The 16,331-nt window shown below is 52.3% G+C and overlaps 6 protein-coding genes across 6 annotated transcripts; 3 read left to right on the top strand and 3 right to left on the bottom strand.

Annotated features, from left to right (window-relative positions):
• Positions 1-704: 704 nt before the first annotated feature.
• Dhcr24 (Delta(24)-sterol reductase) lies at positions 705-2,222 on the bottom strand (the record flags this gene model as incomplete). The annotated part of the gene is made up of 1 exon (XM_036639590.1): positions 705-2,222. One exon carries the CDS (start codon positions 2,220-2,222, stop codon positions 705-707), a length of 1,518 nt encoding a protein of 505 aa, XP_036494199.1.
• A 1,974-nt stretch (positions 2,223-4,196) lies between these two features.
• On the top strand, positions 4,197-5,483 carry CGCS363_v007740 (uncharacterized protein; the record flags this gene model as incomplete). The annotated part of the gene is made up of 1 exon (XM_036639589.1): positions 4,197-5,483. The coding sequence occupies one exon, from the start codon at positions 4,197-4,199 to the stop codon at positions 5,481-5,483; it is 1,287 nt and encodes a 428-aa protein (XP_036494198.1).
• A 267-nt stretch (positions 5,484-5,750) lies between these two features.
• qutD-17 (Quinate permease) lies at positions 5,751-7,555 on the bottom strand (the record flags this gene model as incomplete). Its single annotated transcript, XM_036639588.1, has 6 exons — positions 5,751-5,854; positions 5,926-6,157; positions 6,213-6,523; positions 6,586-6,621; positions 6,676-7,299; positions 7,360-7,555. 6 exons carry the CDS (start codon positions 7,553-7,555, stop codon positions 5,751-5,753), a joined length of 1,503 nt encoding a protein of 500 aa, XP_036494780.1.
• A 778-nt stretch (positions 7,556-8,333) lies between these two features.
• Positions 8,334-9,940, top strand: atsA (Arylsulfatase; the record flags this gene model as incomplete). Its single annotated transcript, XM_036639587.1, has 2 exons — positions 8,334-9,885; positions 9,936-9,940. 2 exons carry the CDS (start codon positions 8,334-8,336, stop codon positions 9,938-9,940), a joined length of 1,557 nt encoding a protein of 518 aa, XP_036494781.1.
• An 827-nt stretch (positions 9,941-10,767) lies between these two features.
• CGCS363_v007737 (uncharacterized protein) lies at positions 10,768-12,417 on the top strand (the record flags this gene model as incomplete). The annotated part of the gene is made up of 1 exon (XM_036639586.1): positions 10,768-12,417. One exon carries the CDS (start codon positions 10,768-10,770, stop codon positions 12,415-12,417), a length of 1,650 nt encoding a protein of 549 aa, XP_036494778.1.
• A 1,449-nt stretch (positions 12,418-13,866) lies between these two features.
• Positions 13,867-16,331, bottom strand: bglX-1 (Periplasmic beta-glucosidase; the record flags this gene model as incomplete). Its single annotated transcript, XM_036639585.1, has 3 exons — positions 13,867-15,643; positions 15,702-16,011; positions 16,061-16,331. 3 exons carry the CDS (start codon positions 16,329-16,331, stop codon positions 13,867-13,869), a joined length of 2,358 nt encoding a protein of 785 aa, XP_036494779.1.

Raw genomic sequence — 16,331 nt, 5'->3', positions numbered from 1 at the left:
GGGAACCAAGTGCGGAACGCCGTTGCTGTGACTAGAGGCACATGAAATTTTACGCAGCAATTACTTTACCATCAAAAGGCAATCTGGGGAATGAAGCTCGGACTGCTCCCTAAGGAGCATTCGCTCTGAAGTCTCAAGTATGATTCCGAGAATCAACGAATTTCCTCCGGAGTCACGCGGCCAGCAGAGCAAAAGCCGCGACCTGTCGTGGCACAACTGGTGTGACGTAAAGCCACCGCCGACTGCCGCGTTTCTCCGGATCGATCAGACCAGATCGGTGGATGAATTAATTTAGCTCCCGTCTTCCCGGCGGCGCAGATCAAATCTGCGCCCCTCCGGGACCATCACCGGTGGTGGGGCGCCGGGGTCTGGTGTTACGTGCTGTTTTCAAATCCCGGCGGGAGCAGCGCAGACACCTACATCGTCCGATGTTCGGGAACGCTCGATCCCGATGGCAAATAATATGGAGATGGCCGGCAGTCACGGGGGATGGGAGATATGATGAACGCCTCTTTGCGTTTATTGATTCTGTGTATCTGAGTCCTGGTACTCCCAAGCTTCCAAACCCTGATGTCCTGGTCCTGCTTACAAAAGGTCCCGTATTCCCGTTTCCCAAGTGAACGCCGAAACCTGTTCCTCCGTTGTCAATCAAACCAAATCAAAGACGACCTCTATGAATCGATTCGAAGTCATACGCGCCTGACCTAGTTGAGCAAGTGGTCACGGCCGAGGATGGTGAGCATGACGGCCTTCCAGAAGGGAGCCTTCTCGACGTAGTCGCCGGCGGCATTGTTGGTCTTGTCCCAGATGCTGGGAAGGCCCTCGGCACCGTACTTCTTGCGGAGGTCGTCGTACTTCTCCTTGCCGTAAATGGCCCAGAACTCCTCCTCGGTGTAGTAGTGATGAGCGTAGAGCCACTTGAGGCCACCGAGCTGGCGAACCTTCTTCTCGATGTTGCGGTTATCCTCGATGAAACGCTTGAATGCGGCGGCACCAATGGGGCTCTCGTCCAGAGGCCAGGAGGCAGTCTTGAGACCCCAGAGACCGACGTTGATGACGGTCTCAGTGTTGAGACCGTTGGCGAGATGGAGGGTGGCCTCGGTCTTGGCCTTGATGGGGCAGAGCCACATGGGGTAGACGTGAAGGGAGTCGTCGGCCCACTTGAGGAACTTCTCAATGGTCTCCTGGGGAATAGCCAAGTCCTGGACGATGAAGGCCTGGGAGCGACCGCTATGATGCATCGTGCGGTACAGGTTGCGAGTGTGCATGAGGGGGTTCATGAAGAAGCGCGAGAAGCGGTTGAACAACGCCGGCTTCTGGCCGTACGTTCCCATCCAGAAGGCGCCTCTGTCGTAGCGGAAGAGGTAGTCCTTGACAGGGACGAGCTCGACGACGGTGCCCTTGGCGCAGGGGTCGCGAGCCTTAGAGTAGGTGCAGGTGTCACAATCGGTGTGACGAGCGTGGGCAATGGACTCATGGGCGTGAAGGTAGAACCAGGGATCCTGAGCGCGGCTGAAGCGGACAATGGGAACGCCCTTCTTGGCATCATCAGTGAAAGTGCCGAGGATGATGACACCACTGGTAGGGCCAAAGAGGATGGCCTCGACGAAGTTGACGAACGAGACGTTGTCGGTGTAGAGCTTCAGCTTCTCGGTGGCGTCCGAGATGGAGTGGACAGGGATGTAGCGAAGCTCGACGTAGCGATGAGCCTCAACGAGCTGAATCTCGAACAAGGTGCAGACGCCAAGGGTACCGCAAGCTCCAATGGCTCCGTTGAAGAGGTCGGGGTTCTCCTCGCGGGAGGCCTTGATGAGACGACCGTCGGGGAGGATGATCTCGACTGAGATCACGGACTGGTCAAAGTAGCCATGCTGGAACGAGGAACTCTCGGCAGCGGTGCCAGAGAAGCTGCCTCCGACAGTGATGCCGGGGAACTCAGGGACAACCTTGGGAATGAGACCGTGCTTGAGAGTGGCGGTGACGAGGGCGTCCATCGAGACGTTAGGCTCGACGACGGCGATCTTCTTGGCTTCATCGATCTTGATGACGTTGTTCAAGTAACTAATGTCAAGAACCTCGGAAGCCTTGCGGGTGCTGGGGCGAGTGCTGTTGGTGTCGCCATGGTAGATTCTGAACTTGGTGTCCGCGGCGATGAAGCTCTTGATCTGGGCAATCAGGCTCTCGGTAGCAATCTTGTGCTGCTTGAACTTCTTCGCGTCCATGTTTGCGATTGGCGATGCGTAGATCGTCTTCTGATGGTCGAGCGATGATTTGATGATTTTTGTGAAGCCAGTCGAGATTTTGACCGTGGTGGTTGTGGGTTGAAAATATTTTCGAGGGCAGGATCGCAAGAAGCGAAAATAAAATTCTTCAGGTAGGCAGATCCCATTGAGCAGACGACTAAGCGGCCAGAAGAACAGACTGGTGAAGCAAAGGAGCTGTCCGGAAGGCAGCGGAATGTCCTGAACAGCTGAGTCGTTGTGTCTTGCTCGGGAGTCTCATCCGCAGAGTGACTCCGTCGAGCTCGGAGGGAATGAGAGCAGTGAACTTGAGTCTAACCCTAAGGTATGAAACTGACCGGCAGCAGATTGGGCAATAGCAGAAGGAACGACATAGAAGGCTTTGAGGGATTGAAATTGGACATCCTCAAGGACAAAGCATTTGGCTTACACCCAGGAGGAACTCAAAATGGAGCATTGTTCTTTGGAGGGCTGCTTTGTGATACGTCCGGCTTCTTGGCATGCAAAGGCTCGCATACAGTCGACCAAAGGCTACCTGAGATGATGGGGTGGTTTTAATTAAGCAGATGGATCTTTCAGAGACCTTACGCAAATTTATGGAAACTAGGGTTTTGTCTACTAACTGTAGTGGAATGTTCTGGCATGAGGGGTTGGGATGAACTCTCTTGAGTTTGGGGGTGTGTAGATTTTGCCCACTTCGCACTTTTATATAGAGTTGTCTGAGTGAAATTGCCCATCAAAGGTGTATTGAATATCTGTGAATTAAATCTAGACTACTCACCAGTGTATGTATATAGGACTACCATTGCTGGAGATGGGCTTGGTGGTCGCAAGACTGGATACAAGCAAACCTATTGACTGCATGGACAACCGCATCAAACAATCATCGTGAAGCTTTTGATCAAATGCTTCTATCACGAAGTACTCTGAGAAAGAAAAGCGACCCATTGAATTGATGCGATTGCCTGATGTCGGATGCACACAAGCCATCTTGATTCAACTGGGTATGATACCAGCTCGCACAATGGCATGGGAGACATGACATGCGACGACAACTGTCGACATTCGCATCCAAACTTAGCAGCAGGGAATACAGAGATTTATATGACGAAGGGAAAGGAGTCCAATCCAAAAGAAACTTGCTCCCCACCGGAAGGAAGATTGGAGGGTTTGTTGATGGCGGGCCGATGGCGGCCTATGAATCCGGATGCATGAGATGGCGGGCGATTAGCTGCTTAAAGTCGGATCTGATAAGTCAAACTCTCGGCAATTGTCAATCTTTCTAACGGGAAACGTCGTCTGGCTTGCTTATCGCAGATGAAGCCACTTTTGGCTGGGCTCTCAGGGTCCACGAGGTGGCTTGCAGCGTCTTCCATATATTGGACGTCATCATCCCGTCAAAAGCAGCGGGACCGCTCACCGGCGGCACCTGCTTGAAAATTTTCCAACGTTCTCATGGAAAGCATCGTTTAAATCCAACGTTGGTGTTTCCATCTTAATTCTGAGCTGCCGAAGGGAAAGAAGCCACCAGGATGCCATCCGAGATGAGGAAGGCCTGACCAACGTCCCCCCCTGATATTGCCCATGCCCGTCACACCCGCCCCTTTGCCCTTTCCTGTCACTTCAATCTTCCTCTAAGAATCGCCTTGATCTTTCCTTTTGATCTTTCCTAATTCCTTCTGGTCCCCTTTGTCACCTGACTGACATCTATGGCCACTGTCGTGGCCGTGGTCGTCAAACGACCCTTGACGTCCCGCATCGTCGTCCTTGTCCATCATCTGTCTTCTCTTCATCAATTTCCTTATCAATTCAAGTTCGAAGATCTTTGGCGTGAGTCACTACACCCGCGATCGCAAATTTGTCTATACTGTATTTCAATATCGACCCTCGCCGCCCGCCTTGTCCCTCCGACACTACCACAACCTCGTTGTCAGACAACATCCAACGCCTTCCAACATGTCTCAGAGTAACAGGCAACTAGCCAGTTCCCTCCTAGCTTTTCATACTGCGCTTGATGCACTGCGCCAATTGCATCGCCTCATTGACAACGCCCCCGCGGAAGAACTTGTTTACTTCACCTCTATGCTGGCCCTTGACGCCTGCGACTACGACTGGGAACTGCAGTCAGAATCTTCAGACTCGAGCGACGACTTCGATGCACATGTGGCTGATCCTGCCGACATTCCTATAGATCCATCGAAAAATGACCACTATACCGATGCCGACGGGGACTTGGAGATGACAGACGCCCCTACACAGGAATTCGGGACTCTGCTGGATCTGGACGACCTGTCAGAGACTTTCAGCCCGGTAGACGAATTAGATCGTCAAGACCAACGATCTGACGCATCTACACTGAGGGGCCTTGAGGCCATAGAGAATTTCACGAGCATCCAATCCCATCAGATCGCTGATGCAGAAACGCTGGACGGCCAAGAAGCAAAGCATACGAATATTCAAAGCAGTCAGGGCAACGTTGTGCAAGCATTCATGACTTCAGGAGAGGGCTCATCAGATGCGGCTCATGTGGAGCATGTTGAGTTCGCCAAGGACGAAGAAGTTGGAATGGTTGAGCATGTCGAGTACGCAAACTCGGGACAGACCGAGAGCGACGAAGGTGGCGGCGGATACGACGGCGGCGATAACGACACCGATTCACAGCCAAAAGACCCCATGGAGGAGCTCCGACAAGAGCTAAAGGATCAACGTGATGACCTTGACTGTTATTACAAAATGACACGCCGCCAGCCGCCTTTGGATCACGAGGTTACGGCACCATACTTGTACTGGTGGTACCTCCACGTCTGTAACAAGCTTCGGCACCGTGAAGAGCTAAAAGGGAAGGCCGGAATGGCCACCATGCTAGAATCCGAGCGGGGCAAAGAAGCATCCAGCAGATGGAGGGCGGCCAGCGGTAGATCACGATACCAACTGCTGAGCACTGTCAGCCCTCAACATGATCACAAACGGGCAGCTCGCTTAAATGGCACAGGGCTCTTTCATGCTGCGAGGGCAACGTTGATCTCACAGGGACGGAATGTTGACTGCGTGGAACAAGTACGAAAGAAAGGGCTGTTTCGTGGAGTATCAGTCGTAAATCGACCGGTGGAAGACTCCTGGCCTGGCTCCTTGCAACAATTCTCGCAGAGACACTCCTTGAGAAAATCATTGACAATGGAGGAGTATGAGAAAGTGGAAAACCCAGAAGATGTTTTCCCAGAGCCTAAACAGATCCAATGGTGATAGGCAAGACGAAAGCAGCGTTGGATCATGATGCCTTGGAAGAGCGAATAAATAATGCGCTTCAGTAGATTCTTGAATGCATAAATTGAATATAGCAAGGTGCCTTCTGACACTTACTATTCTCCGTAATCTCTGTCCACATTATCTTTGCTATGAGCATCACCAGAACCGCATCAGGTGCGTCAACATGGCGCAGTAAACCCTGAAGTGATGTCGGAAATGTCAAGAGCAAGAGGAATTCTCTGCAGCTATTTACGGTAATACTGATCATTCTTTCTCGGGATCCTGTATGCGACGACGAACCCCCGGATCCTGGGTCTGCTTGTGAAGAGAAGTTTCGGTATCATTTCCAGCAGGCTTTCCAGAAAACACTAGAGGTATGGGTTAGTGTTCGGAACTCAAAAAGACGCTTTGACCGGCCGCATAGGTGACTGAAACTTACAGGCTTCCATCTCCTCGAGAGACTTGCCCTTGGTCTCCTTGATAAAGAACCAGACAAAGACGACCAGAGCCCAGTTGAAAATGCAGAACATGAGGAAGGTCTTCCAGCCGAGGTTCTGGACGGCATGTGGCGTGGCTTGCGAGAAGACGAAGTTGAACAGCCATTGCGTGGATGTTCCGATGGCGATGCCTGCTTCGCGGATGCGGGATGGGAATATCTCGCCCATGTAAACCTGAAGTTGGTCGGTTAGTACTTCCTCTTCTCGGATTGAGAGTATTGAGACTTACCCAAGGCGCTGGGCCCCACGAAATGTTGTAAGACATAGCTTCTAGATAGATCATCGTCATGGACGCGATTGCGGTGGAGGTGAGACCCTGGTCAACCGACTTTGGTGGGTTGGTGGCTGTCAGACATGCGATGATGAGCATGTAAGCTCCCATGAGGAAAGCCCCAGCCAGGAGTGAGCCTCGACGACCCATGCGCTCGACGAGGAAGAGCAGGTAAAAGAGACATGAAACTACTTTTACGACGCCGAAGAAGCCGGTGATCAGGAGGTTGTCTTGGCCGGCGCCGACTGCGGCAAAGACTTGAGGTGCATCTAAAACCCAGTCAGCATCAAAGAACCTCCTCAAGAAAAGATTTCAGCTGAGAATGACTTACAGTAGGCCAAGGAGGTATTGCCGGTGAGCTGGACACCTGGTAAAGTTAGCCACGAGGAATACGCACAGCTCGAACTCGTGGTTTACGTACCAATCTGTAGAGCAACAATCAGGAGAATACGGTAACGGTTGGTGGGCTGAACCAGCTCCCTCCATGTCAAACCCTCCTTCTGGCTTTCCTCCTCCTCGATGGTGGCGATGATCTCAGCGAACTCTTGCTGAACCTCGGGCGTGTTCTCGCCACCACGAACCCACATAAGGGATTGCAGAGCTTCATCCCTCCTGCCAGTCTTGGCCAACCATCTCGCACTCTCCTTGCACAGCAACATGCCCAGGCCCAGAATCGCACCAGGGACAAGTTGGAGTCCGACGGGAATTTGCCATTGCTTCGTCGAAGGTTTGAGGTGCTTGCTAACCCCATAGTCGATCCAGTAACTTGTCATGACGCCCATTGTGAAGAAGAACTGGAACATGCTACCGAGCATGCCTCGAATGTTCTTGGGCGCCATCTCGGCCGAGTACATGGGAATGACAACGGTGGCCATGCCGACGCCCACACCGCTGATGACTCGAGCTACGTAGAACGCCGCCAGGGAGTGGGTGTTGATTGTTTGGACCACGGCGCCGATGCAGAAGATTGTCGAGGCGAGGATGATGGACCATCTTCGGCCATACTTTGCGGTGAAGGGCCAGATGAAGAAGCAGGAGAAGAATGCTGGAAGAAACGGTTGTTAGGATTCTGTGTTACGGGATGCTCTTGCTGAGAGTAACTTACCACCTGCCTGCAGCAAGCTCGTAGAGTTAGAGCCGACATTGGCCTTCTGCGATGGGCCGTATCGAAAGTCGGTTTGAAACCCTTCGAAGGTGAGGATCCCACCAATAATACCGGTGTCGTATGCAAAGAGGAAGGAGCCTACGCAGCAAAGTGCTACGAGGTAGACGGCTCGGAAAGTCCCAAGTGCCTTCGACATGTCGAAACAGATAGGATGGAAGCTTTGATGATGGATCTTCACCCAAGAATTCCGAGGCACTGGCTGTCGCCCATATTAAGGGACTTCATGCTTGAAATACTGACCCAAGTCCGATATCCTGACTACCTTACTCTTTTCAGCACAGTCCAGCACGCCATACCGAGACGCCCAATGGCTGGATACTGCAGGATTCACGAGAACCGCAACATTCGGGCGATTGTTGAAGTGCTTCAAGCACGCAATGAGACCCTTGACCCCAAAACCAGGGCCTGCCATGCTCACCAACCAACTTGCCCCATTGTTGCCCCGGCCTGCCTGCCGGATGTCGGTCGGAAGGCCCAATCTGGGCTGGTGCAATGTTCGGAGTTGCTCCACATTCCACTTTGGGCGACCGGACCGACTACCGAGACTCTCGGCCAGCTGCGGGGGGACATCTACGGCGAAAGCTAGGAGAGCCGCTCATCCGCAGCCATTGACCTCTCAAATATTGTCTGTTCCGGTGATGTTCATGCCGGATATCGCGCGGACTTCTGCTTTGAGGACTTTGCTGGTCCACGTTAGTTACCCCAACGAGGGGCACTGATGGAACAGTGATGCACAGCTGTGGAGGGGCATCGTTGCAGCATGGAGCTATCTTGAGCTCTTATCGAAGCACTATCTGCCCAAGCTGCCGTATATGAGTTCGACGCGTTCGTTGAGATATTTACGTGTTTTTCTCAAACTCTTTCTGCCTAGTAATTCTCTCTTTCGACCTCATTTCCGTTGACTGTATTTCAAGATGACGACACAGAGGCCCAACATCATCTTCATCATGGCTGATGACCATGCTTCCAAGGCCATTAGTGCCTATGGGGCTGGAATCAACCATACGCCCAACATTGACCGTCTGGCGAGCGAGGGAATGAAGTTCAACCACTGCTACGTCACCAATTCCATCTGCACACCGTCGCGAGCAGCTATCCTGACGGGTACTCACAACCACGTCAATGGCGTGATGACCCTGAACGACAGCATCAACAAGCATCTACCCAATGTTGCAAAGCACCTCCGAACAGGCGGTTACAACACAGCTATGGTGGGGAAATGGCACTTGGGTGAGGGCAAACAAAACGAGCCCACTGGCTTTGACTACTGGTCCGTCCTCCCAGGGCAAGGTGACTACTGGGACCCAGAGTTCATCGAGCCGTCCGGCGAAAAGATCGAGGAGGGATACGTCACAGACATCATCACAGATAAGTGCCTCGACTTCATCAGCAAGACCAAAGACACCGACAAGCCCTTCTTCGTCATGTGCCACCACAAAGCACCGCACCGTTCGTGGGAGTGCGACGACAAGCACAAGAACCTCTACACCGACCCGATCCGCGTCCCCGAGACCTACGACGACGACTACAAGAACCGCGCCAAGGCGGCGAAGATCGCCAAGATGCGCGTCGCCGAGGACCTGACGTACCAAGACCTGGGGCTCGTGCAGCCGGACGGCGGGAACAGGGTCGGCGAGCGCGTGGTGCAGGAGTCGAACTCTGCGCAGCGCAAGATCCCGACCGATGCCAAGAGGCTGATTGACAAGGAAGATGGGACGGTGTTCACGTTCAAGAACGGCGACGACCTTGCGCACTTCAAGTTCCAGCGATACATGCAGCGCTACCTTCGCGTCATTCAGTCTGTGGATGATAACGTTGGCCGTATGCTGAACTACCTCGAAGACAACGGGCTGGCTGATAATACGATTGTGATCTATACGTCGGATCAGGGGTTCTTCTTGGGTGAACACGGGTGGTTTGACAAGCGCTTTATGTATGAGGAGTCGTTCCAGATGCCGTTCCTTATCCGCTATCCCGCAGCAATTGCCAAGGGCGCAGTATGCGACGACATCATCTGCAATGTTGACTTTGCGCCGACATTCCTCGACTTTGCGAATCTGCCAGTGCCAAGCTACATGCAGGGCGTCTCTTTCCGGGAGCTACTCAGCGGCAAAACGCCGGCAGACTGGCAGCAGATTGCATACCACCGATACTGGATGCACAACGACATCATTCATCACGCCTATGCGCACTATGGTGTTCGAGACCAACGATACAAGCTCATTTACTGGTATAACGAGGCCCTGGACGTGGCGGGCGCCAGGCCAGGCGGCGAAAAGGATAAGGAATGGGAGTTGTTTGACTGCGAGAAGGACCCATTGGAGCTATTCAATGTGTACCACGACCCAGCATATGCTGAAGTTGTGAAGCACATGACGGGACTGCTGGAGTTGAAGATGGTGCAGATCGGGGATGAACCCGTTCATCCAAGGCCTGGTGCGACGAGTGGGTCGGTTGAGCTCGCGAGTAAGTTATGAGACAACCTCGCAGGTCGCATCTGATGTTTCCATGGGCAGTCTGAATGAATCATGAAAAGTCTATTTTGATTATTAGCTGGGTGAATGTTCGTCCTTGGTTTTATTGTCCCTGTTCAGTTCAATGTGATGCTGAAATACTGCTGAAGAAACAGCCGCGATGTGGTTTTTCAGACCAGCGCAATTCCCCAGAAATTCACGCCGACATGGTGTTGATTGACCGGGGCACAGCTCCCGTAGACATTCTGCCATTGGCTCATGAAGCTCCGTCTTGGATGTCGTTACCCAACCCACTCCTCACGTCATGTAGACCTTACTTGAGTAGGCAAAGCGCGAGTTCTCCGCATGCCCAGAGAAGAAGAAAGGCCCCGCCATTGTCCAGGGATCCTTCGGCACCGGGAGACGGGGACGTCATGTGGGAAGGCGCAAGAAGAACCCTTACCAACCGGATTCAACCATCTGCTGCATAGCACGTTGAGCAGTTGTTCTTCAGACCTACATCCCTAACTTTCACCGACCACCGCGCGGGCCCGATAGACTGGTTGAGTCGCGACAGGCATAAGAACATGAGACGAGAGCTAAGACGATGAACCGGGATGCCACTGTTTCAACAACAAGATGATGGACTCGTTCGTTGGGTGCTTCCAGGCCGGACCAGCCACCGCACGTCAAACATGCTCACAATGCAGATGGCGAAAGGTAAGCGATACCGACAGCATGGCCCTCGGTCCATCTCCCGTCCTTACCCAGAGTGCTCTGGCTTAACTCGGTCCAGGTCCGATGCGATGCTGGTTCCGAGCAGTGTTGCGGAAACTGCTCACGCCTAGGGCTGACTTGCTCTTTTTCAACAGCAGAAGAGGACGCCAACATAACTATGTTAGGCGCGCACCAACTTGCTTCGACCAAACCACGGCGACTGCGAGGAACTCGAGCATGTCGGAGCTGTCGAGATAAGAAGGTTCGCTGTTCCGGAACATCGCCGTCGTGCACAAATTGCAAACGACACGGGCGAGAATGCACATACCCCAGCCCTGCCCGCAGCGTCCGGGGGCCATCTCCGCAGAGCACGTCCACCGAGGGGGAGGACTCTATTCACGGTGCCGAGATCGCCCAGCACATACCCGCTTGTGTAGAGTCCTTCTTCGAGAAGGTTTACTCACTTCCATCCCATGCGTTTCTTCACCCGGAAACGACAAGGGAGAGGTGCCGGGCTGGCAAGATTGACCCGGCCTTGGCGTATGCCATCTGCGCCCTGGCAACGCTACACTCGGCTTCGGACCTTCAAACCCGAGAGAGAGCCACTCCATGGGTTCAAACGGCTGAACAGAGAATATGGCACCATCTGGAGTGTCCCACAATAGCACGTCTCCAGGCTCTTCTGCTCATCATCCATTATCAGATGGAGACTGGACGGTTCCAAAGGGCTTTTATGCTGACCGCTACGGCAGCGAGATTTGCTGCCGCCATGCGGTTAAATCATGAACGGCCTGATCTAGACCTTGTTGCCCAGGAGGTGCGACGTCGTATCATGTGGTCCCTCAAGATCACTGAAAGATACTTTTCGGTTGGGCTGCCGGAGTTTGAGGCTTGCCCGATTGAAACAATTTACTTACAGTTCCCATCAGCCGAGGAGGACTTCTGTCCAACGTTTGAGCCAGGAGATGGCAGCTGCTACAGGCTATATGTCAGGCTTGAGATTATCCGGAGAGACATCATGAAGTTGACGAGGGGTGTTGCACTCTGTGACCAGCCTTTCATGCCCCTGGCAAAACTCATTGGGGACTTTGAGAGAGACTTGGCTGAAATCGGATCTCAGATGCCTGATGGTACAGAGTTCCCTCTGTCTCAACTTGAGGTCCACTTCAATGACCGATGGCTCAGACGACGACTCTTCATGCATGTCTCCTTCCACCAAGCACACTGCGATCTTTACCGAATCTTGCTTTCTGGCTACCCTGAAGCAGCGCCTCGGGTGGTCCTCGATGCTATCGATGAAGGCTACATAACGGGTGCATACCGCAATTGCCTCAAGCACTCCACATCTATCATTCAGATTTTGACCAACTTAAATCAACACAGCCCCAGCCATCTGCTTCTTGAGTTTGATACCGCAATATGTGCATATCATGCTACAAGGCTTGTGTTGTTCATATCTCGCTCTGGGAGGTCGCAAGATTTGCCATCTGCTGAATTTGCTCAGAGTCGCGCAGCTTTGTGCTTGGCTGCGCTGAAGCGATTCTTCCCGGCATCCGCTTTGGTCAAGCCCATAATCAACGACATGGAGCGCTTGACCCAAGGACATGCGCCGCAGGAAACAGGGATCGGTGGGCTTTCCTCGCCAGAGTTCCAAGAAGGGAGAAGGAACTTGGAGCAACAGCTCTCCACAGCCGCTAAAGCCAGACAGAGGCTCGCCATACACAGTTTGTTGAGACAAGCCGACTTTACCGACGAAGATGACGGGGAACAGTCGTCTTCAATGTCAACAACCGGACTATCCCCCGTCATGACAAGACGGACGCCGTGAGACCTCGTCTAAAACAAGCCTCTGTCAGCTCAAAGTTTAATTAATACATGAGGAGTCAAGCTTTCTTCAGCTCGGAAAGTGGGTTGAGTAATCGGGTAGCTCCTAGGTAGCATCGTGAAACTATTAGATTAGTGGAGCAGGCGTTGTTTTAGTCGCGAGGCCAGAAGTCTGGTTGGCCTGAAAGTTGCATCAACCTCGCTTATCCGTAAATACGAGGGATGAATCCGATAGGTAATAGGTGCAAGGACTTACACGAGAACAAAGCTTGTCAGTTACGGCTTAACAGGAAGCTGCGGCCCGTTTGGATGGCGTGGCCTATTGTCGCAAATAGAGAGACTTGACACGCGCTTGCGCGCGCATTAGGGCGCAGAATGACCTTTCCAGCATATCAGCAGTCGCTTATTCCCAAGAGTGCAGTTCATGATCTCGAAATAAACTTTCACATCCCCCGCAGGACACTTATTTATTCCGTACTTCGCCTTGTAGGGCCCCTCTTGTCTGCGACTACTCTGCGTTTCAGCGCGCCTCACGGCGTGCCCGCCCTGTTGGTACCCTAGAGGCCTCAACTGTCAGATGCCGTCTCAACATCCCTGCCAACTGACTCGAAGGCGTAACTATCATGGTGATACTGCCGGTGGGAGGACTTGTAAGTGAGAAAAAAGGAAGAGGATAAATATCTCTTGATTCTCTGGGAAGAATCACGCAATCAGTTCAAATCAAGTTGCAATCATTCAATCTTCTACAACATCTTAAGTAATACATTTATTAACGACTTGCCGGTCAAAGTCTCATTATTAAATCATTCAAAATGAAGTTCTACTCCGTCCTCCTCTTCGTCGCCTCCGTCGCTGCTGTCGCTCTCGACACCGACGTTCCGCCCGAGCTTCACCAGCCCGGCCGCCGCGGCGTTGACTGTGGCGCCTGCGCTCGCCTCAACTTCTGCCCTGGCAAGCCCAACAACAACGTCGAGTGCGAGCTCGACGGCTGCTGCAAGAAGTAAATTACTTCAGCTGATTTTCGAGTCACAAAGCTACCGGTAAGCCTTCCAAACTTCAAGGGTGATTTTCTGGAGCTTCTCACTAACTCGCCCTAGAGACATGCAAACCTGATACCCTAGACCAATGGAAGCTACTGTGGTCGAGAACAATTTGGGAGTGAGAGGCCCAGAATGGTTCTGAATCTACGTCGACTTAGGAACATGATATTACAATAAGATATCAAATTTCTCGCCCAAAGGACTTGCTCAATTGTTCTTGCTTTAAACTGTGACTCAAAACAATCCCACGTCAATGCTATTGATAACAGAAGTATTTTCTAGCGACTGAGCAATTTCGAGAGAATCAATATTAGGATACGTATTGTGATGAATTACGAAACTAGGCCTCATTCTGTGAGCCTTGTTGAGATGTATGATTGATGAAACAAGAGCCCCGTTGCGTTACCTGTGAGTTACACCAGAGTTGCGTTCAGGCTTTGCAGATCCTCAATCCTTGAGCTGCTCCCCACCCAGAAATTGTAAAGTCCTGTCTCAACCTCCCACTCTCCACCGACGAAATAGCCGAGTTCGTTGTACGGGACAGACAGTGTGACTTCTTCCGACTCGCCTGCTTCAATTCCAACCTTATGAAAGCGAATGAGTTTCATAACTGGAAACTCAATCTGGGTATATTCCGGACGGTAGTAGAGTTGAACAACCTCTTGACCAAAAAAACTGCCAGTATTGGTCACATTCACTGTGACGGTCACCTGGCTATTTTGGTCACACACAGCGGAAACGCTGGTGTTGCTGGTAGATTGGCATGTCAGAGATGGCGACGAGATGTTGAAAGTCGTATAGCTCAGTCCGAAGCCAAATCTAATGGGAGCATAGCGTGTTAATTCCGGGAGATGCCAGTCGTATTGTGTCGCAGTACCGAAGCCTCCTTCATCGTCCGACGGGAAGTAATCATAGGCAACTGGAAACGCGCCCTCTGCTTCGGGAAATGTAATTGTCAGCTTCCCACTGGGGTTGACATCTCCGAAGAGAATCTCAACCAAAGCATCAGCCGTGTATTCTCCAGCGAGCCAGGTGTGAAAAATCGCCTTGGATCTCTTAGTTGACTCGTTCAACAGGAATGTCTGTCCACCACTGAGGACCAATACTGTTGGCACACCCGCATCAAGGACGGCATCCAAGAGATCTTGCTGCAGACCCGGAAACCCTAGATCAGGGTGACTAAAACCTTCGCCGTCGGTTCGATGCAACGACTCATACGATGTATCGAACGATCCCCAGCCAGACCCGAGAACAACCACGGCGAGTCCGATCTCCTTCGCGGTGGCGACGGCTGCATCAATGCCAGAGCTATCATTCGTGCTGAGAATGTCGACGCCAGCCACATACTTGACATTTTCGGCCCCAAGCTCCCGCTCAAGGCTTGTTCGAAATGTGTCACCGTAAGATGAATCCGATGCGTTGTTGGCGGCGTACTGGCCGGTGTTCAGGATGTCCGCATAAGGCCCTAGAAGTGCGACGCGGGGAACATTGCTTTTTGTCAAGGGCAAGGTGCCGTCGTTTTGGAGCAGAACGATAGCTTCTCGGGAAATGTTCCGGTTGATTTCGAGGTGTCTTTCGTTCCGAAGGGTAGCGTTCATGTTTTCGATGGAGGGTAGAGGAAGATCGAAAGTTCCAGTTGCGAACTTGATCTGCAGAATTGCGTGCACTGCCTCGTCGACGAGCCCCGCGATCTCCGTGTTATTTATCGAATCGATGAGTGTTGGGAAGGCGGATGGTGGTCGCGGAGATAGCTCATGCTCCAACCCACCGCGAAGGGCTTTCAAGCCAGCATCGGCATACGACTTGGCCACCTTCGACTGGGTGTACATGTTTCTAATCGAGCCGGCATCGGACATAATCAGTCCCTTGAAGCCCAGCAAGTCCCTCAAAATGTCCTTGTTGAGATACTTATTCCTGGACATGGGTATCTGATCCATGCTTGCATATGAGACCATGAGAGATAGGGGGCTGGCCTCTCTAATAGCCTTGACGTATGGGGCCCCGATGTCGTTGAGAATGTGGTTCAGTCCGCCCTGCATGCTAGCTGTGTTGACGCCACCACTGCTCGAGCCATAGACCCAGTGCTTGATCGTAGTGGCCACCTTGACAAAGCCGTTTTCGTCTTTCTCTTGCATGGTGTTGATGTAGTGAGAAGCAAACTCGCCAACGAGGTATGTGTCTTCTCCGAACCTTGTGTCGAATTGGTTAGTCAAATGAGGTTAAACATGAGCGTGGGCTTGTATCTTACATCTCGCCATTCCGACCATTTCTCGGGTCCTTAGCCAAGTCAACCTCGGGCGAAAGTACCCAGTGAGTCCCTACCGCCATGTTCTCGTCACGAATCGCAGCGATAGCTTGCTCGTAGAGTGGAATATTCCACGTTGTGCCCATGGAGATGGCCCCTGGGAAGATGGTGGCGCCTGAAATCATCAAGCCATTGACGGAATCGGCGATTGTGATATAAGGAATGCCGAGACGTGTGTTGTTGATTTGCTCGGCCCGTACCTTATTAGCGATTGGTAGCAGCTCATAGGCGTAATTCGTAGGGGCACCGAAACCTGCGATCGTCTTAGCTCGCAAGCAAATCATTGCACTTACTAAGCCTACCAATTTGACCATTCTGTGACTTTCGAATCTCTTCAAAAGAGGTCTCGTTGTGAGACAGTGCACCGTTGACCCTTTCAGCAAGCCGACGGATGCCGCCCAACTGGCCAACCTTCTCCTCCCAAGTCATCAACTTGAGGAGGTCGTCGGCTCTCTCTTTTGGAGACCGTGATGCATCTTGATATACCGACCCGTTGAATTGGGATGCCGCAGACGCAAGTGCTGTGATCTGACACAAAGAGATGCCGAAAAGAGTGGCCAAAACTTTCGCCAT

The sequence above is a fragment of the Colletotrichum siamense genome (genome assembly GCF_013390195.1).
Source record: "Colletotrichum siamense strain Cg363 chromosome Unknown KSG_Cg363_contig05, whole genome shotgun sequence".
In the NCBI taxonomy this organism is placed as follows: Eukaryota; Fungi; Ascomycota; class Sordariomycetes; order Glomerellales; family Glomerellaceae; genus Colletotrichum; species Colletotrichum siamense.
The sequence above is the reverse complement of the archived record's forward strand: the minus strand, read 5'-3'. Positions and strand labels throughout refer to the sequence as shown.